The sequence below is a fragment of the Lepidochelys kempii genome, chromosome 10 (assembly GCF_965140285.1).
Source record: "Lepidochelys kempii isolate rLepKem1 chromosome 10, rLepKem1.hap1, whole genome shotgun sequence".
Taxonomy (NCBI): Eukaryota; Metazoa; Chordata; order Testudines; family Cheloniidae; genus Lepidochelys; species Lepidochelys kempii.
Genome location: NC_136389.1, coordinates 31,096,267 through 31,117,209, shown reverse-complemented (window position 1 = coordinate 31,117,209; position 20,943 = coordinate 31,096,267). Strand labels below are relative to the sequence as shown.

General features: G+C 45.9%; 1 protein-coding gene across 9 annotated transcripts in view; it reads right to left on the bottom strand.

Moving 5' to 3' along the window:
- GSG1L (GSG1 like) overlaps window positions 1-20,943 on the bottom strand; it is a 139,089-nt gene that overhangs the window by 85,760 nt on the left and 32,386 nt on the right. For 7 of the 9 annotated variants that reach the window (XM_073362641.2, XM_073362639.2, XM_073362640.2 and 4 more), the window contains exon 2: window positions 15,512-15,559. The exons of 1 other annotated variant lie outside the window; for it this stretch is intronic. In XM_073362641.2, coding sequence (XP_073218742.1) covers window positions 15,512-15,559 — 48 coding nt within the window. Of the gene's footprint in view, window positions 1-15,511; window positions 15,560-15,844; window positions 16,024-20,943 lie in introns of those variants that run through there. One more of the 9 variants, XM_073362637.2, reaches the window with a different exon arrangement.

The following is a 20,943-nucleotide window of genomic DNA, read 5'->3' as shown; positions in this document are numbered from 1 at the left end:
TGCCAGCGAGGTTACCTTTAGCTTCTTAACCCTTTATAGGTGAGAGGATTTTTCCTCTGGCCAGGAGGGATTTTAAAGGGATTTACCCTTCCCTTTATATTTATGACAGCTGTTTTTCTAAAAGATCTGCTCTAGGCATTATTTTGGGGCAGTTCTCTGACAGGATGTCAGACTAGATGATCACAATCGTCCCTTCTGGCCTTAGAACCTATGGATCTATGACTCTAGGTGTATATGAGCAGAGGAATCACACCCTATCTCATAGTGTAGATGTAGCCTATAAGGCATGTTTTCAATTTCTTAATCATTCTTGTGGCTCTTCTCTGAACCCTCTCCAATTAATCAACATTCTTGTTAAATTGTGGATGCCAGAACTGAACCAAGTATTCCAGTAGTGGTCACAGAAGTGCCAAATACAGAAGTAATATAACCTACCTACATTAATGGATCCAGTTAGCCCTTTTCACTATAGCATCACACTGGTAGCTCTTGTTCTGCTGATTACCCACCATGACCCCCTCCCCCCAAGTCTTTTTCAAAGTCACTGCTTCCCAGGATAGTCCCCCATTCTTTGTTCTTAGATGTCTAACTTTATTTTTGGCCATATTAAAATGCATAGTGTTTGCTTGCACCCATCTTACCAAGCAATACAGATTGCTCTGTATCAGTGACTTGTCCACTTCATTATTTACCACTCCCCCAATCTTTGGGTCTTCTCTTCTGCAAATGTTATCAGTGATGATCTTAGGTTTTCTTCCAGGTCACTGATAAAAATACTAAATATCTTATGTGGGCTTGCTAGTCCTTGTGACTCTGGACTCGCCAGCCATCATTGTCCTGCTTCTTCATGTTTGCCCATTGTACTGTTTAGTCTTTGGTATCTCCTCTGAGCTCACCAGCTCCCTGCACCCTCAGAATCATCCAATGTATTTTCTGTTGCCTGGATAGACAATGGGGAAGGAAAGAAACCGTCACGCTATCTGGAGTGGCTCAAGACCATGAATGCCTGCCTCAGGGCAGACTGTCAGAAAACAGGGCAGATACTCCAGACTGGTGGTGTGTTTGATAATTAAATTTCACTAAATGTGAACTCCTGGGTCGCTATATCATTCTTACCATGGAGTCACAGACAGTCTCCTTGGACTCTCCAGTCATCTTACTATCTGGACAAACTGGACCTTGTAATAAAAGGTCACTTATACCAAAAATCACTACATCAGTTTGCTCCCAGTCCCAAGAGACAGTCACATATCCCAGATCAATTGGTACTCCAGATATTGCACCAAAGGCAGCATTGGCAGCCAATTCTATAGTAAACTAACTAAAGGGTTTATTAGCTAAGAAAAGGAAATGAGAGTTATTGAGGAGCTAAAGCAGGTAAAATATATGAACAGGTGAGTCACAGTCTATAATTGTAAATGGTAGCAGAGATGTAGTAATCAGCCAGTTTCCCAAAAGTCTCTCAGGGCTACCAGAATAACTCTGGGGATCTCCATATTCTTGTTCAGTTGTTCTGCCTTGTTACAATCCAAACAGTCCAGAGATAAAAGATCCTTCCCTGAATCCATACTTATAGCTTCTTCTCACAGAAGACAAGCTCACAGTGTCACTACCCATGTGGGCTTTTCTTTTGACGGAGAGAGACGAACGCATTTTGAATCTTTGACCTCTGATCATCATACAGAATGACGACTTGCTTTAAAATTAGCACTCTTCTGTTGAAGTTCTTCATTTGCATTTCACATGGCTTCTTTCTCATTTGACTGCTCATTTGATGGGTTATTTAGTTGCGGGGTATACACAATGTAAATATTTGCTACCCCATTATAATGGGATGCAGATACATGAAAACGATGCAAGTAACATCCCATTTGTTTTCATGAAGTTTAAACACCAAAAACACTCTTATACATTTACCAATTACTTTGATGTAAACTAATGCACAAGTGAATTGACCTGGAGCTTCAGCATGAGCTGGCACCTGGTCTGCCAGCGTCCCAGCTCATCTGGTTTTGACAGCCCTTCAGTATGGATGGGGGTAGAAGGGGAATGATTTGCATGCCTGGGCTCACAATTTCAGAGCAAACATTCTCAAAGATATAAAGTTTAAAGTTATTTTCTTATAGCATGGAATATGGACATTAAAAGTGAGATTAATGCATGCAGCAATTTGCAAGCATTTCATAGAGTCAAAATACATTCTTATAAGATTAATACCTATTTTGAGCAAAACTAACATACAGGTGAACTGGTCTGGTCTCTAGCTATGAGTTTGTCAGTTCTTAGCTAATGCCTGCAGCCTGGGCAAGAGCTGGCATCTGGCCTGCCAGCGTCACAGTAACTATACAAGTGTATTGAGTTTGAGGAGGAGGTGTTGGGATGCTTTGTGTCTCCTTTGTGAGAATGCATTAAACCCCATTCAGGCTTAAAATAAAGGCATGATGGCCAAGTGAGCACTCCTTCTTTCTCGTTCAATTTCACCATTCAGATAGTTTTATTACTATATCTTTGCTTATATGTTTTAGGCTCCCAGATTGGAATTGTGTGCCCCAAATATTTGGTGTGATCAATAAGAAATGGTGAAAGAAATAAACATTGAGCATGCTGTTGTGGCTGGCACAGTTTTCCAGCTCTGCACTCCCAGCACTGAGCATTCAGCCCATCTGTTGGGTAGTGTAATCTGATTATGTCAGACCATCTGCCGGATTACTTTGTGCTTCTGTGTAGAAAGCTGGGATGAGAGAAATAGATCAAGAAGCTGTGAGACTTCCTCACAAATTCTTCATGCTGCCTGGGGTGCTGGCAGACCAGGTGCCGGCTCATGTCAAAGTCCCCATGTCTAAACTGAACACTAATAAACACATTCCTGGAATTAGTTTGCCTCACCTGTGTGTTAATATTATTATTAGAATCATAAGAATGTGTTTAGTGTTTCGACTTTATTGAATACATGTGAGTTGCTGCATGCATTAATCTAATAACATCTGTATCCCATCTTGTAAAGTAATATTTGAGGGTTGTATTGTAAGCCTCTGTGACTGTATAAATCACCAGGCAGGGACTAGCCATTAACTAGTATAAAGCATTGATTTCCAACAGAAGGTGTTATGTCCTGTCCAACAGGCAAGGTCCATCAACACCAGGTGGACTATTGTGGAACATTATATAGGACAAAATAGGTTTGCTGTTTTGCTCTCTCCCCCTCCCCATGTGAAGATCCCATCAGCTGAGTTTGCAGCTCAGAGCACATGGCAAGAGGGGGTTAAAAACCCCAAACAAAAAGAACCAGGGCTCTCTCTGCTGCTTGGACTCCAGTTGGCAAGGTTTTTCTAAGCACTGACAAGAGATCCCTAGCTGCTTAGCTTGGGTTAGCCCTAAAGGACAGCTAGAGTTTACAGATTATAGAAGCTTCTATTTCCTTTTGAAATTTAAGACTGTAACTCATGTGTGTACTTATGTTTACCTGCATTAATGCTGTAAATAGTTTCCTTTCCTATGATTTATTATATAGGATTGACTACAGGAGTTGTCTTTGGTGTGAGATCTGAGGTGCAATTGACCTGGAGTAAGTGACTGGTCCTTTTGGGACAAGAAATAACCTGAATATTGCTGCGGTGCTTGGTGTAAGGGACCATCTATCACATAGGTAGGCTCATCTGGTTGACAAGACAGATTGGAGTACCCAAGAGGACTCTGTGTGACTCCAGGTATAGTGTCTGAGGGTTTACATTTGATAATTGGTTGGTGAAATCTAAATAGAAGTCACAGCTAATGTGGGGTTTGTGCTGTGGTTCTGAACAGTCTGCCCTGTGCTTGGTACCCATGCTCCTGAGCCATTGCAAGGCACTGTTACTCTGCCAAAACCCAGCAGAGACACCTACAATGCTGAAATGTTATTAGACACTCAACAGAAGGGACAGAAAGAAAGGATCATCCAGCCAGGGTGGCTGTGGCTACCGGACTCTGGATACATCTACACGTTGAGCTGGAGGTGTACATTCCAGCTCAAGGAAACATACTCTCACTAGCTCTGGTCAAGCTAGTACACTAAAAATAGAGCAGAGCCCTAGTGGCACAAGCGGTGGGAGGGGCTAGCTACTCCTAGTCTGTGCTTTCCATTTTGGATAGGTACCTACGTGAGATGGCTTGGTGCTTGCACCACCACTGCTGTATCAGAGCTAGCATGGGTATGTGTGCTGGAGATGGAACACCCACCTTCAGCTCCGAGTAGATGTCCCCTCTGGGGCTGCATCTGGTGAGTTTAATGCCGAGGCACAGTTTGGATCATGGAAAGGAGGCTGGTTGTTTTGGTTTCATTTGGCTTTAAACTTGGACTTATTTCTTTATTTTCTTGGGGTGAGGGGAGCTCTGTGCCAAAGGAACTAAGAGTGTGGGCTGGAGTCAGAAGGGAGGGTTTCCATTGTCTATTGCAGTACGGTTGACTCCTTGCTATTTAACCAAACAAGAGGAAGGTTGGTTTTATGATTATGCCATTGGACGGGGATCAGAAGTCAATTGTGTGTGTGACTTTGGGCAAATCACTTGATACCCCTGTGCCTTTTTGTAAAATGGAGGTAATAATACTTCCCTACTTTGCAGCATTAGGAGAGAAACTAACGAATGTTTGTGTGGCACCTAGATATGGTGGTGATGAATGCAATGGAAAACCTATACAGTAATATCTAAAATAAGAGTATTCCACATACTTTTGTATGGAAAATAGCTTAAATCTCTTATCCAAAACAGAGTTTCCCTACTCTATCCCAAAACACGTCAGAGTTAATACAAGCCATAAGTGACATACAACATGAGCTGCCAGTGTGATGCTGCGGCCAAGAGCTAATGCGAGCCTGGGATGCATAAACAGGGGACACTCTAGTAGGAGCAAAATGGTTATTTTACCTCTATATTTGGCACTGGTGTGAGAGTTGCCAGAACAGTGTGTCCAATTTTGGTGTCCACAATTCAAGAAGGATGTTGATAAAATGGAGGCGGTTCAGAGAAGAGCATGAAAATGGTTAAAGGATTAGAAAACAGTGGGAGACTGAAGGCATTCAATCTATTTATTTTAACAAAGAGGAGGTTAAAGGGGTGATTTTATCTACATGGGGGGACAAATATTTAACAATAGGCTCTTCAATCTAGCAGAGAAAGGTAACGCTATCCAATGGCTGGAAGTTGAAGCTTGGCAAATTCAGACAGGAAATAAAGGTGCAAATTTTTAACAGTGAGAGTAATTAACAATTGAAAGATCTTACTCAGGGTTATGGTGGATTCTCTATCACTGACAATTTTTAAATCAAGAATGGATGTTTTTCTAAAAAATCTGCTCTAGGAATTATTATGGGGTAGTTCATGACCTGCGTCACAATGGTACCTTCTGGTACTGAAACCTATGGCTCAATGAATAGATATATCCTATTATTCACAAAAAGCTATGCTAAAAGATTGTAAAGTCCATCACTCAGCCATCCAGCAATATCAGATATAAAGTGTGAAACCTTAATTCTGCCCCTTGTGCTATACATTGTAACCAATCAATTCGTAACATCTCATAGGAAGTCTGTGGTGGAGTCAGGAACGGAATCCAGCTCTCTTGGGTCCTCAGAGTGCTGGGTCCAAAAAAGAACAGGGAACATTTTCTGAAGTTCCTAAGTCACTTTGGAGCTAAACTCCCAATGATTTTCAGTGGACTTAGGCTACTTGGTGCCCTAGGCACTTTTGAAAACTTTACCCAATATCTTTCTTCATGGACGGATCTTTGTTTTGAAGCTAATCTTCTATTTCCTACACAGGTAAACTAGTTACATTCATTCACATAAGGCAATTAGCAGGCACTTCATTATAACATAGATAGTTAAACTGAAGGCAATCTAGATAATATTATTAGTTTCCTGCAGTATCTTACATCTGTGATCTTAATGTTAACTGGACACAGCCACATATATAATTAAGACATGAAAGGGGATCAGCATCTACAAACTAATCTGGTTATGCTGTTAAACTTCTAACAAGATATAGGTAAACACAGACAATCACTCTTGAAATTATTCCTACAAATGAATGAGTTGATGATTGCTAGTCTAGCACATCTCTTTGAAATGTACATACAAGTAGATTATCTTGATTAAAAATTGTAATGTCTCCTGTTAAATTGTTATGGGTCATACACAGGGTGGCCTGTCTGTCAGTGTCACATTGTCCCTGAGCAAGACACAGCGGTAGATCCATGATTTTATTGAAATCCCATGAACCACTGCAAAGCATTTAGCATAAGCTATACCAGAGTATTAACAAGCAGGCACTCTTCCCTGTGCATTACTTGCCCAGCACGACAGTGATAGTTCCTTGGCTGCATGAAAAGAAGAAGTGGGTGGGAAAGAGAGGGAGAGAAGAAGGATGGCATTGGTTTTAAATGGCCTTGAGTGGGGAAAGAATAGTTATGGTTGTGACAAAAACCCATCATCCCTCCCCCAGCACCCCCATGCCCATCTTTCCTTCCCCTTATGAATGGGAGCCGCATGGAAAGCGGGAGGGGGATGGTTGGGCGCTTGTGTGTGGGCCCGCCTAGGTCCAGGAAGGGAAAAGGTTGTTCAAGGAAAGTCAGAGTGGTCCATTCTCCTTGGGACCATTGCAAATATTATGTACCATTCCCAGTCCCTGGGCTCCATCACCGCACTGAGCCACTCTGCAGATGCTGGGAAAAGCATCTGCTCTCCAGTTCCATAGACACAATGCTGTGTCCCTTAACTGTGGAGAGGTGACTGGCTCGCAGTGTTAATCCAGAAGTTCAAGGGAGAAAATACACTTCCAGTGCATCTCTGTTTCCCTGTCCTTTTCAGTGCTGTTGGTTGTACACAGAGGCCAGAGTTTCTGGCAATGCAGGTGGAGTTGGTGGGGATTCTTTGTGGTTCTCTGTTCCTCTTCCATAGGAAATCAATCTGCTATCTTAGAATACAGTTTCCTCTCAAATTGCCACCCAGTCCTGTAAGCATAATTCAGCAAATTTTTGGAGTAGCAGAAATTTGAGCTGGTTCTTCAAATGTGCTTGGTCCACCTTCGTAGCTCCCCAAACCACTCCACCCAGCTGTATGTAGAGGAGTCACCATTAGCAAAAACATCTCTCTGGCACTGATGGCTGGGTGCCCTCCTCAGTCCTGGATAGCCACGTCTCTTTTCCATGCCAATGCTTTCAAAACTGCTGTGTTCTCCAAGTGATGGCCAGCCTTTAAAGAAGAAAACCCACACATTACCCCTGCAGGAACTGACCATACCCCAACAGGACCCTTTGATGCACTGTATGTATTCCAACATTTGAATATAAGTAACACAGGTATATATTTACCCTCGGCTCCTTCCTCATGGGCTGCAAAAGTAGTCTGAAGAAAGGAGGCTGTAACAGCTGCACTCCTGGGCTGCTTAAAACTATCAATATTGTGGCCTTCAGGCCTACGTTATGGGGGGCATTTCTTAGGTTCCGTCAAAGGAGAAATGAAATATAATGCTAGCCATCTGTTTGACTCAGCAGACCATTCCGATACCAACAGGGAACCCATTCCCCTGGGAAGTCAGAAGCGGCACTGCAGAGACAGCAGACAAAGAATCCAAAGGACTCTGGAGGACCTGCTTGTTGGCATACAGAGAAGGAGTCAAGAGCAGCTGGACTTTCTTAGGGCAAGGGAGGATCAGGCTTTTAGATAGGATGAGGCATTCCTATAAAAGGAGAGACAGCCCAGGCAATGGGAGCGTGCACTCATGCAGTGCCTACTCCGGCGGGTGGTAGAATGCTTTCGGGGCCCATCCACTGCTTTTGCTGCTGCTCCTCTCCTGGAAGAGGCAGAGCCTCTCACTTCCATCCTCCTCCCTTGGATGACCAGGGTGCCAGGCTGCCGCTGAGGCAGTGAATTCCAACCCCCACCCACCAGGGAGGAGAATGCTGGACACCAGGCACAAGATACTCTGCCGGCATCTGAAACCCCTCTCAGGGGAACTCCCCGGAGCATGGAGACAATGGGCTCCATCCTGTCCCTGTAGCCCAGCCTGGGATCAGCCCCCAAACCCCCTACAGAGAGTCCCTGTTAGTCCCCCTGCACATAATCCATAGTTGTCCCCTTCTACCTGCCCTTTATCATAGAATCTCAGGGTTGGAAGGGACCTCAGGAGGTCATCTAGTCCAACCCCCTGCTCAAAGCAGGGCCAATCCCCAATTTTTGCCCCAGATCTCTAAATGGCCCCCTCAAGGATTGAACTCACAACCCTGGGTTTAGCAGGCCAGTGCTCAAACCACTGAGCTATCCCTTCCTCCAGGGGGAGGGGAAGAGCAAGAAGACATTTCCACAGACATTAACGTTTGCCCATACCTCTGGGATTTTTTTTCTTTTTTGGTTCATTTGTTCCTGTTTTAAAAAAAAATTTGCTATGTGTATGTAAGTAAAAATTTCTATTCACTTCCCTTGTGTGCGCATCTTGTTTTCGGAGTATAATCAACATGATACTTCCCAGAGGCTGGGAAGAGGGTAGCAGAATTCACAGCTCACGAAAATTCATGCTACTCTGAAAACCGCTCATGATGGTGATTTATTAAAAATCTGGTACCACGGAACTGCAAACAATTTCATCCCTGCACCAAACCCTTCCAGCCCCCCTACTCATGAATTTGCTACCTTGACAACAAAGTAAGCTGTGATATAACTGTTGCATCCAAAGCACCACAATGAAAACCAGAAGAGAATTTAGTGGACACATCTTTATGTCTTTGTTAATAATTTGTGATAATACAGTGACAGGAAACAAAAGTAAAATAACAGAAGATATGTGACGCTGAGCGGTGCTTTTACAACTTGTGTGTAGACTTCACTATTGATATAGCCTGGTAGACCGCCCCAATAGTTGAATTCCCAAATTGGCTTACAACAGACTGGTAGCTGTCAGATGTTGCCAGATTCCAAAGGGTGATAGCCACCTGCTTCTGTACTATGGGTTTGCAAAAAGTGAGAGGACTGGCCCTGGAGGGTTGGGGCAAGCACCTTGCACAAGTCCATGAATTTCTGCTTTCTCATTCAGAAGTTCTTCATCCTCCTCGGTGTCCAAGACAACGTGGACCCACCACACCATGCTGATTCTCCGGGGCCAGAAGCGGCAATCCACCTGCGAACATACCATTGCAATCCCGGCATTGAAAACATCTGTTCAATGGGACCAAAGTGGATTTTCATTCCTCTTCTGGGTCAGCCATCTTCACCATCTGAAATCTTTCTGGACTGATTCTGTCCAGTAACCAGTACTGCACTGCATGAACATTTGTCCCACAAGCAGGAGCAGAACGACATCATCATAGACTTGTTCCATGGCTCCAACACATTTTGGCAGAAGGGAGAGATGACAGAGAGGTGCCGTTGTCAAATGCATGAAGATATAGTTCCAGCAATGTGAAGCAAGGCAGTTCCTAGAATGTCTCCTGTGACGCACAGAACTCTGGGATACTGCTCCTGAAACGTTACCATGAACATTGCGTACCGAACAGATGCAGGGTGGATGAGGGCACTCAACAGTGCACAGCATATACTCATGCCCAGCACAGCATCTGTGGCCATGTGGTGTGGTGTAGTGGGGCAGCTGCCCCACTCCATCAGAACAGGGGTTAAAAGCAGCCCTGGAGAGGGCTGCGGCTGGGATAAAAGGAATGAGAGAGAGTAGCTGATCACAGGTGTGACCAACTCAATCAGGGCCCAGCTGGCCATGATAAAAGGGCTGGAGGGCTAGGAGCTGGAGGAGTCTCACCCTAGCCCTGGAGGGGGAAAGGCTAGCTGCCTGGGAGCAAGGGACCTGAAGCAGAGCAGTGCTGAGGAAGGGCAAAGGAAGCTGGGGAGCTCCAGCCTGGTCAACCCCCAGGCTGCAGGCCTTGTTGAAGGCCTATGAAAGGTACTGGGGCTGCAGAGGGGCAGCCCGGAGGTGGGCAAGGGCAGCAGATCCTACCCCCTTGCCAATGATGAGTGGCTATTATAGACTGCAATCTGCCCCAGGGAAAGGAGGCTAGATGATGACTGGCAGTAGCCACTGAGGCAAGGTGGGCTTAGAGGGTTAGGGGTTCCCCTGGGAGGGGAGACCAGAGCATGGGGGCACTGTGGTGGGGCAGCACCCTGAGGTAAAGGGCACCAGGGTCTGGGAGGGACGTGTGGGGGGCTTGAGGCAGGCGAGACACTGGCCAGCAGAGGGCACTCTGAGGCTGGAAAAGAGCTAATACCCAAATGACCAGCAGGAGGCGCTGCACCGGTGAGTCTTCAGCTGTTACCATGCAGGTACAGAGTACATGCTCTAGCAGTACATGGACAAGTAACTGTGTACACTTGAAAGTGCAGTCATAGCCTAAGAGGCACAGGAAGTGACTCTGGGTGAGGGTCCAGAAGACAGTGAGCTCTGGAGAGACTGTGAAGCCTCTATTTCATTTTAAATATCATACTTTTCCTTTTATTATTTTTGTCTTTTTTCATTAGCTGCAAGATGCCCTAGCCGCCTTTTTATTTTCAGAGAGAGCAAAAAGCCCACATGTGGAAGATGCCGGAAAGAGAAGTGTCCCAGATGTTAACGGCTCTAAATATTGTCTCATAAAGATACTCAGAATGTCTTCTGTGCCTAAACGACTTGAGACTGTCCTCTGTAATGACTGTCTAGTAAATAAGATTTATTAAACTTCTGCTTAGTAATGGTGTTCTGTTAAAGTATGTATTATATCTGTGGCAGGGGAAGAAAGGGTCAGCCCCCTACATAAGAACTGACATCTAAGAAGGAAGCTGTATAATTGACTGAAGTTGTGGTTAAGATGATAAGCATTTGGTTTCATCGTTAACCAGGTGCAAATGATACATTTGATTTAATTTTTGGTAAAATTAGCTAGTTAGGATTTATAACCAAATGGGCAGCCACCTTCTTGTGCCGCCTCTTAGAGTTTATATAGCACTGATTATATTTTTAATACTAATTTGGTGATTTCATTCCCACCTAATATTGAGATTCACTTGTTTGATTTCTGGATTTGATTCTATTTTGATAGTTTTATTCTTAGTTTAGTATTAATAATAGCTTAGCTATGGAGATATGTTTCCTTGATTTTTTTTTTTTTAGTTCATTTAAAAATCTTAAGTTTATAAAATAGAAACTGATCCAGACAACTCCAACTTCTTCCTTTCTGGGGGTGCTTGACCCCTACTCCATCCCAACCTTGCTCCTCTCCCTCCCCCCCAGCGCCTCCTGCATGCCACTTAACAGCTGATCTACAGTGGGCAGGAGGTGCTGGGGGGTGCTGATGGTGGGTCCTGAGCACCCACCATTTGTCCACCCCACCCCACCCCCATTGGTGCCTATGGATCCAGAGTCACATCTCTTTCAATAAGCAACATCTGTCCAGAACCTTTGAGGGCCTGGGTGGAGACTAGCCAGTCAACCTAAAAGTGTGATAAGCTCTCCCTACTGTGTCTGTCGTTTTCACCTGTGAAAGGCATCCAGTGCTTTCTATTGGGTGCTCATCATCTGTCCAAGTTCCTGCCATACCTCCCCCAGGTCAGCGAACACCTTAGCAGTCTGACCACTGCAGATACTGGTTGGTACTGGAAATCCCCACAGCAACAATACAGATCAAAAAGTTAGTGGTTAAATAATAGTCCTAAAACGTTATGATGTAAAGGAACCTGTAACTATTCAATGTGAAGCCAGTGAACGCAGCATTATTACAGACTGGCCAGCCTGTGGCATTTGCCTTGTCTAGGATTATCTCCGACAGCAAAGCTGTGCTCAAACACAGAAAGAATGCCTAGCCATTATGTTTACATACATCAAGTTTGACCAGTGTGTCCTGGGACATGATCATAGCCACGTAGACACAGACAACAAACCTTTGGGATTCATCTTCAAACACACTTTGCTGCAAAATATCTTCAAAGAATGTTAATGAACATTCAAAACTCATTGCTTGGACATAGACTACAAAGGAGGTCTCTGATGTTCATTGCAGACTTGGTCCTGCTTTGAGCAGGGGGTTGGACTAGATGACCTCCTGAGGTCCCTTCCAACCCTGATATTCTATGACTTTGTCCAGCAGGGCCATTAAGAACTTGAACATACCAAAAACGCAGAATTCCTTTCTATGACAAGTAGCTTCTGCAGATACAAAGACCTACCCAAACAGCTGCTGTACTTCTAGCACTCAGACAAGTCACGTACTTTGCTCCCAGAGCCAGAACCCAGGAATCCTGCTACCTAGTATTCTAGGGCCAGTTTGCAGTTATCTAACCCAGCGATGAAGTGCATGCTCTAGCTCCTTTTATGGACTGCTCTGCAGAGAAGTTAAAAGCATGCTTTCCTTTATTTTCCCCCTTCCCCCTCCTCCAGTACCCCAGTTACTCCTAGACCTGGGGTAATTCAGGACTGTGTTATGCACCTGAGTGGTTCAAATCCAGCTGATGGTGGGACAGGCAGAAGTATATGTAAATTAGTGTGAGGACCGCAGGGAAAGCAGTTTAAATCATGTTATATTACAGAAGAACAGTCATACTGGCTCAAGACAATAGGCCAGATAGCCCCGTCACCTATCTTCCAACAGTAGCCAGTACCAGAGGCTTCAGAGGGAATGAACCGAACAGGGCAGTTGCCAAATGATCCATCCCTGTCATCTAATCCCAGTTTCTGGCAGTCAGACATTTAGGGAGACCCAGAGCATGGGGCTGCATCCCTGATCATCTTGCCTAGTAGCCATTGATGGATCTGTCCTCCATTAATTTATCTAATTCCTTGTTGAACCCAGTTATATTTTTGTCCTTCACATCATCCCTTGGCAACACGTTCCACAGGTTCACTGTGCATTGTGTGAAGTACTTCCTTAGGTTTAAAACCTGCTGCCTATTCATTTCATTGGATGACTCTTGTGTGATGTGAAGGGGTAAATAACACTTCCTTATTCACTTTCTCCACACCAGTCATGATTTTATAGACCTCTATCACATCCCCTCTTCAGTATCTTTTCCAAGATGAACAGCCCCAGTCTTTTTAATCTCTCTTCATACGGAAGCTGTTCCATGGCTCTAATGATTGTTTATTGCCCTTCTCTGTGCCTTTTCCAGTTCTAAGACCTCGTTTCTGAGATGGGGGGGACGAGAACTGCACACAGTATTCAAGCTGTGGGTGGCTGTATATAGCGGCATTATGATAGGAAAGGGACAGATAAAACAAACTAATGGCTCCTAACAGTGTTCGCTATTTTGCTTGCCACTGCACATTGTGCAGATGACGTTTTCAGAGAACTATCCACAGTGACTCCTCAATCTTTCTTGAGTGATGACAGCTAATTTAGACCCCATCATTTTGTATGGATAGTTGGGATTATGTTTTCCAATGTGAATTACTTTTCATGTAACAGGACTGAATTTCATCTATTTTGTTGCATCCCTTTGTAATTCTTCAGTCTGTTTTGGACTTAACTGTCTTGAGTAATTTTGTGTCATCTGCAAACTTTGCAACCTCACTGTTTACCCCTTTTTCTAGATCACTTATGAATATGTTGAATCGCACAGGCCTCAGTACAGCTCCTCCCTTCCCCCCCACCCCCCCGCCAAAGCTATTTATTTCTCTCCACTGTGAAAACTGTCCTTTTATTCCTACCCTTTGTCTCCTGTCTTTTAACAAGTTACTGATTAAGGAGAGGATCTTCCTCCTTATTCCATTACTACCCACTTTGCTTAAGAGTCCAAGTATACAATATCAACTTGATCACACTTGTCCATGTGCTTTTTGCCCCCTCAAAGAATTCTAATAGGTTGGTGAACCATGAATTCCCTTTACAAAAGCTGTGTAGATTCTGCCAACATATTGTGTTCATCTGCATGTCTGATAATTCTGTTTTTTGTTTTTTTACTATCGTTTCAACCAATTTGCCTGGTACTGAAGTCAGGCTTACTGGCCTGTAATTGCAAGGATCGCCTCTGGAACCTTTTCAAAAAATTGGTGTAACATGAGTTATCTGCCACTCATCTGGGACAGAGGCTGATTTAAATGATAAGTTACATACCGCAGTCAGTAGTTCTCCAGTGTCTTATTTGAATTCCTTCAGAACTCTTGGGTGAATACCATCTGGGCCTGGTGCCTTATTACTGTTTAAGTTATCAATTTGTTCCAAAACCTCCTCTACCGACCCCTCAAATGAGACATTTCCTTAGATTTGTCACCTAAATAGAATGGCTCAGGGGTGGGAATCTCCCTCAATATCCTCTGCAGAGTAGACTGATGCAAAGAATTAATTTAGCTGCTCCACAATGGCCTTGTCTTCCTTGCATGCTCCTTTAGCACCTCAATAGACCGGGACCCCCCTGACTGCTGGGCAGGCTTCCTGCTTCTGAAGTACTTAAAATAATTTTGCTGTTAGTGTGTGTCTTTTGCTAGTTGCTCTTCAAATTCTTTTTTTGATCTGCCTAATTATACTTTTACACCTGACTTGTGACTGTTTGTTTGTTTCTTTCTATTTTCCTCAGAAGAATTTTACTTCCAATTTTTAAAAGATGACCTTTTGTCTCGAACCACCTCTTTTTTTACTCTGTTTAGCAATGGCAGCATTTTTTTGGTCTTGTTGCTCTTTTTTTTTATTATTATTATTTGGGGTATACATATAACTTGAGCCTCTATTAGGGTGTGTTTAAAAAGTTTCCCTGCAGCTTGCTGGGATTTCACTTTTGTGAACATTCCTTTTAATATCCAATTAACTAGCTGCCTCAGTTTTCTGAAGTTCCCCCCCTTTTTTTTTTTTTTTTTTTTTTTTTAACTTTAATGCTTCTGTGGTGGGTTTGTATTTCCCCACAGCAATATTACATTTAATTACATTATGATCTATTAATCCACTATTAATGAGTGGTTCAGCTATATTCACCAGCTGGAGAAGGTGATTTTGAAATCCTGAAGAAATTGACAAACCAGAACTCCATATGTCAGGTTGAACAAGATCTTTACAGCCAGTCCCTTCTCAGTGCTGTTGGCTCATCTTTTTATTTCTCTGCCTCGCAAACAAACAAGCAAACCTCCCACAACCAATATTTAATGATCAATAATGCCTATGACACTGCTGCTTGCTCTGTATGCAAATCCTTCTGGCCTGTGAAAACAACACAAATGTGCTGCTCCTCTCCTCCATTGCTGGGGCTTAAGAAGTTGTTTCCGAGCTGTGGTTTATAGTTTGACTTACTGGACAGCACTGGGTTTCCTCAGGAGGAGATGGACCTGGAGAACACTACACAAGACCTTACAAAATTCCCACATAAGCACTTGCCTCACAGGTAGGGAAGGACTGATTGGATGTTCTTTCTCGCTTTATGTCCCACTTCCTTTCTTGTCTAGCTATCATATAATTTCTATTGTAAGAGCCTCTTGTATTTTTATGAGAATGCACCTTATGGCACTGAAGAAATATGAAAAAATAATAGTAATATCTGCAAAGGGGCAAGTGGGAAGAATCCTCAATTGTTATTTGTCTTACCTTTCTCAGAAGCCGGGGCAAGGTCAATAAAACTTCGACATTTTTCACCTTTAAAAGAAAAGGATTTATTTTAAGAGACAGAAGTTGATTTGGTTTTGCTTTGTCTTCTCTCGCTTCCAACGATGGGTACTGCAGTCACTCCCCCTTCAGGTGCTAACAGACCATGCACCGAGAGCTGGCTATTAATCTGCCAATCTTTCCCATCCACCATGCTCTGCTCCCACATGGTCTGACCCTCCAGCCTGTCTATATGGGGTTTCCTCACCCATATGAGCTCCCACATTCCCTTCCTCTCTTGGGAGTTGAGAACATGATTATGGAGAAGCAATTTACCTTTTGACTGCCAGGGTCCAGTTCTCCCCTCCTGCCCCACATGCTGCTGACAGACGGGGCACAGTCTGTGATGCATCTGTTCAGGATCTGTAAGGTCTTCTGTTGTACCCCTGCTGCAATGGCCACTATGCAATGCACTGCAGGGGCACAGAATCACTGGTCACAGACCTGCCCTGGCATCTGGTGCTCCAACCAGGGTGGTGCAGAGCCTCCCTGTGGCAGGGGGTATTCCAAGGAAGGTGGAGGGGTGTTTTACACCTGTCCTGTGGTCCCTTTGCACCAGCCTAGCTCTCTGTCTGCCTTAGTTACTCAACCCCTTCTGCTCAGAGCAAGCCTCCCAGAAGTAGTGACTGGAGGATCCTGGTCAATCCTAGCACACACCTCCGCTAATGCCAGTGAAGCAGAATTGGTGATAACAATGATGGGGCATTTTTTGCAGAAAAAGCCCATGTAAAAAAAGGCCAATGATGCATGAAATTGACCTAGCAACAAAAGTCATTTTCCCCTTTTCACTGTACCTGGAAACACTCAAATGTGCTGGTAAGGGAGCATCACTAAACCATTGGAAATGGTGAAAGAGGAGAAACTGGAAGATACAATGAGGACCTTGCCTGCTCTGCTCTACCTGTCGTACAGCCAGCATACACCAGGATCCTAGCTACACTGCCACCTTCCTACCCGATTCCTTTCTGCTGAGGGCTCTGCTTAGTATCTTACAGACAGTCACAGACCCAGAGTCGTCCTTGCACTGGCACCAGCATAGAAACCTACGTGAGGCTGCAGGGCTCAACATGGCTCCTGAGGTCAGCCCTAGAGTCTGCCCAACTTTGTGCCTCAAAGGGAGCTAGTAGCAGCAGCATGAGCAGTACTGGGGGGTAGTGCCTAGCAGCCCAGTCAGAGAAGGATTGGACCCCATTCTGCACACACAGAGTTTACCGTCTGAGTCTAAGAAAAGAATGGCCGGTAGGTTCAGACACACAGGCAGAGGAGGACAAGGGAGCAGCGAGACGCCAACTATGATCACAGTGACAAGCAGCAGTCACAATACACAAGTAGCCTGGCCTAGCCCTTGTTTTGTAGCCCTCATAGCAGAGGAGCTTTAAAGAGGGATTTGAAGGAGCAGTGAGGTGGCTTTGTAAACAGGGAGCTCAACCCAGGCCTTTGGGGGTGGCATGATGGAAGAAAACTGGACTAAGGAGCACTCAAGAGTGGCTTCCTTTGCAGAGTGGAGCTGAGGGTCGACAGCTCGACCACATTTAAGAGATGATAGGTGGGTGGGATAGGTCAAGAAAGATATATTTGGAAGAAAAAAAAAGTAGTTTGTTTTTGAGGCAGTGGAGAAGGCGGAAGCCAGTGGAGGGATGTGCGGAGAGCAGGGATGTGGTTGGAGTGAGGAGGCTGAAAAATGAACTTTGCAGTAGCCTTTTGGATGGAGGTAAGTGGGCCAAGATTACATTAGTCCAGACTACGGAACAGGATGTTGCAGTAGTCACACCATGACATGAAGAGGGCCTTGGTGAAAGTTCTAGCTGTGCAGATGGAGAGGAAAGGCTGGGTCTCAGAGATGTTGGGCAGGAAGATTTAGACATGACCTGAGTTGATTGGTCTAGAACAGGTGTGGGCAAACTACAGCTGCAGGCCGCATCCGGCCCATCAGATCTTTTAATCCAGCCCTCGAGCTCCTGCTGGGGCGCAGGGTCAGGGGCTTGCCCCGCTCCATGCATGCTGTGGCTCCGCACAACTCCCGGAAGCAGTAGCAAGTCCCACCTCCAGCTCCTACCCGTAGAGGCAGCCAGGGGGCTCTGCACACTGCCCCTGCCCCAAGCGCTGGCTCTGCAGCTCCCATTAGCTGGGAACCGTGGCCAATGGGAGCTGCAGATGGGGCAGCGCACAGAGCCGCCTGGCTGGCGCTGCACCTCCACACAGGAGCCGGATGGGGGACATGCTGCTGCTTCCGGGAGCTGCTTGAGGTAAGTGCCACCTGGAGCCTGCACCTCTAACCCCCTCCCAACACTGTGCCCCAGCCCTGACCCCCCTCCCACCCTTCAAACCCCTCAATCCCGGTCCGGAGCACCCTCCTGCACCCCAAACCCCTCATCCCCAGCTCCACCCCAGAGCCCGCACCCCCAATTGGAGCCCTCACCCCCCCACAGCCCAACCCCCTGCCCCAGCCCAGAGCCCCCTCACACACCCTGAATCCCTAATTTCTGGCCCCACCATGGAACCCGCACACCCCAACCCCCTGCCTCAGCCCAGAGTTCCCTCCCACACTGCAAACCCCTCTGCTCCACCCCCTGCCAATAGCCCCCTCCTGCACCTCTAAACCCCATCCCTGGCCCCACCCCAGAGCCCACACCCACAGCCAGAGCCCTCACCCCCTCCCACACCTCAACACCCAATTTCGTGAGCATTCATGGCCCACCATACAATTTCCATATCCAGATGTGGCTCTCGGGCCAAAAAGTTTGCCAACCCCTGGTCTAGAAAGAGGGCTGAGTTGAAGATGACACCCTGATTATGGGCCTGAGTGGCAGAGAGGATGGTGAAGTTGTCCAGGCAGAGTGAGAAAGGAGAAGGATGGGAGACGTTTAAGAGCTCAGTTTTGACCAGTTTGAGTTTAAGCTGACAGCTGGACATCCATGAGGAGATGTCAGAGAGAGAGGCCAAGATTTGGTTTAGAGAGAAGGAGACAGGTACAGAGAAGAGGTGGATCTACGAGTCAATGTAAAGATGGTAGCTGAAGCTTTGTTTTTGAATGAGATCACCAAGCTGTAAAAGGAAAGGGGTGTGCAGAGGATATGGATCCTCATGAGACCTGCATAGAAAGTTGAAGTGAGGAGGAGGAGAAATTAGGGTGACCATATTTCCCAAAGGGAAAATAGGACAGTGTCCATATGGGGCTGGTCCAAGCTTCCCCCCACCTCCCCGTAGGGCTGGCCCCAGCAGCTTACCCCCAAGGTGCCCCCCAAGACTGTCACTGGTCACTCGAACCCTGCCGGCCCCCTGCTTGAGGCTGTCTCTGGTCACTGGAACACTGCCTGCCTCCCTACACACTGGAACTCTTCCTCCCCTGCCTCCAGCCCAACCTCCCCCTTGCACAGGGCTGGCATCTCCACTCACCCCCTACACGTTTCTTCGCACTGCACCTCACTTTTTTGACAAAAATGCCCTCTTTTGCCAAAAAAGTCGGGAAGGGTACTGGCCAACATGGGACCTATGGTCACCCTAAGAGGAATCCTCCAGATGACATGCTGAAGGAGCAGCTGAAGAGGTAGGAGGAAAACCAGGGGAGGAAGCGGTCATAAAAGCCAAGAAAGGTCAAGATTTCAAGAAAGAGAGCGTGGTCCATGAGATCAAAGGCAGCTAACCGTTGAGGAGGAGGAGGATGGAGCACTGGTCTTGAGACATGGTAAGGAAGAGGTTGTTCAAGTTGTTGGCAAAAGCCATTTTAAAAGTAAAAGTGAAACTATGCAACTCTGTCACTCTAACTTATCCAAACATGAGAAAACTCTATAGTAAAAAGAGGGAAAAAAAGGGAAAATCAAAACTCTTACAGACCACTCATTCAAACCCCTAGACATTTCTCATTCTGTTGCATTAGTAGCAAAAACAGACCAAGGAAAAAGGGGGAGAAGGAGGGAAAAAATGCACTCACGCTTCCCCTCCTCTTTTCTAGTACAAAAGTGGGGAGGGGTGAGTGGAAAAGTGTCTTAAAATGTACGTTCTCCCACTTTTTTTGTTGTTTGCCGTCTTTTCCAGTGGAGAAAAAAGGGTGAGGGGAGTGAAAACCTGAGACAAGATTGGAATTTTGCAATAAATTTTAAACAAAAAAGTCAAAAATATGAAAAAGGTGTTTCATAATTTTTCATTTAAAATGTTTTTGACAAATAATTTTTATGAACAAATATTTTATCTGAAAAAAATATTATTGATGAAAAAAACTTTTCTTTGAAAAAATGTCAAACAGCTCCATACAGGTCATTTTGCTAGGCAAAGGAATAGTTATCAAAGTTGCATAGATGCTCGAGGTGGAAATGCCACGTTGGGTCACAGAGCCCATCTCCCAGAGGCCAGAGGACTGCTTCCAGAACAGAAATTTGAACAGAAAAAGTCATTCCAGCAAACCATAAGAACGGCTATAATGGGTCAGACCAAAGGTCCATCTAAGCCCCGTATCCAGTCTTCCAACAGTGGCCAATGCCACGTGCCCCAGAGGGAATGAAGAGAACAGGTAATCATCAAGTGATCCATCCTGTCGCCCATTCCCAGCTTCTGCTCATCAGAGGCTAGTGTGACAAAGTCAGGGTATGTCTACACTACGAAATTAGGTCGAATTTATAGAAGTCGGTTTTGTAGAAAGCGGTTTTATACAGTTGAGCGTGTGTGTCTCCACACAAGTGCTCTAAGTGCATGTAGTCGGAGGAGTGTGTCCACAGTACCGAGGCTCAGTCTGGATGGCTGCAAGAGGGTCCTGATATTGGGTTCCGGGAAGTGGGCAGGCACAAGAAAGGAAGTGGGTGCAAATGGGGACAGTCGCCAGCTGGGCGTATGCCCTGGGGGCCAGGAGAGGGACACCCGCAGAGCTGGTGGAGGGAATAACAGGGAGAGGAGGGAGGGACACCGTGGCCGATGGCAGAGCCGCGGCAGAGCGGGCAGCCCTTACCATGGAGGGCTTAGCCTTCTTGGCGGGGCCTTTGCCCTTCTTATTCCCCTGGCCCCTCCTGCCAGCTGGGAGAGGGGCTCCTCTAGAGTTGGAGGGGACAAGGGGCATGGCAGCAACGGAGTCCGCCCCTGTGTTTGCTGCTGCCAGTGCCCTAGCAGGGCTGATGACAGGTGGTCCGGCAGCAGCAGTTGAGATGGGGACCACAGAGGGGGACGGGAGAAAAGGCGAAGGAGGTGTGGCAGGGTCAACCTGAGGGGCCCCCACCCACCTCATTCCCCGCCATGGTCAATGGGGACGGGAATGAACCGGGTGGGGGGGGGCGAAGGGAAGGGTCGACCGCTTCTCCCCACTAGGCAGCAGGCGGAAGAGGAAGGTGCCAAGAGGGGGGGGAGGGCATGGGGGCACCTCTCAAAACAGGGAAGGAGGGGGCTATCAC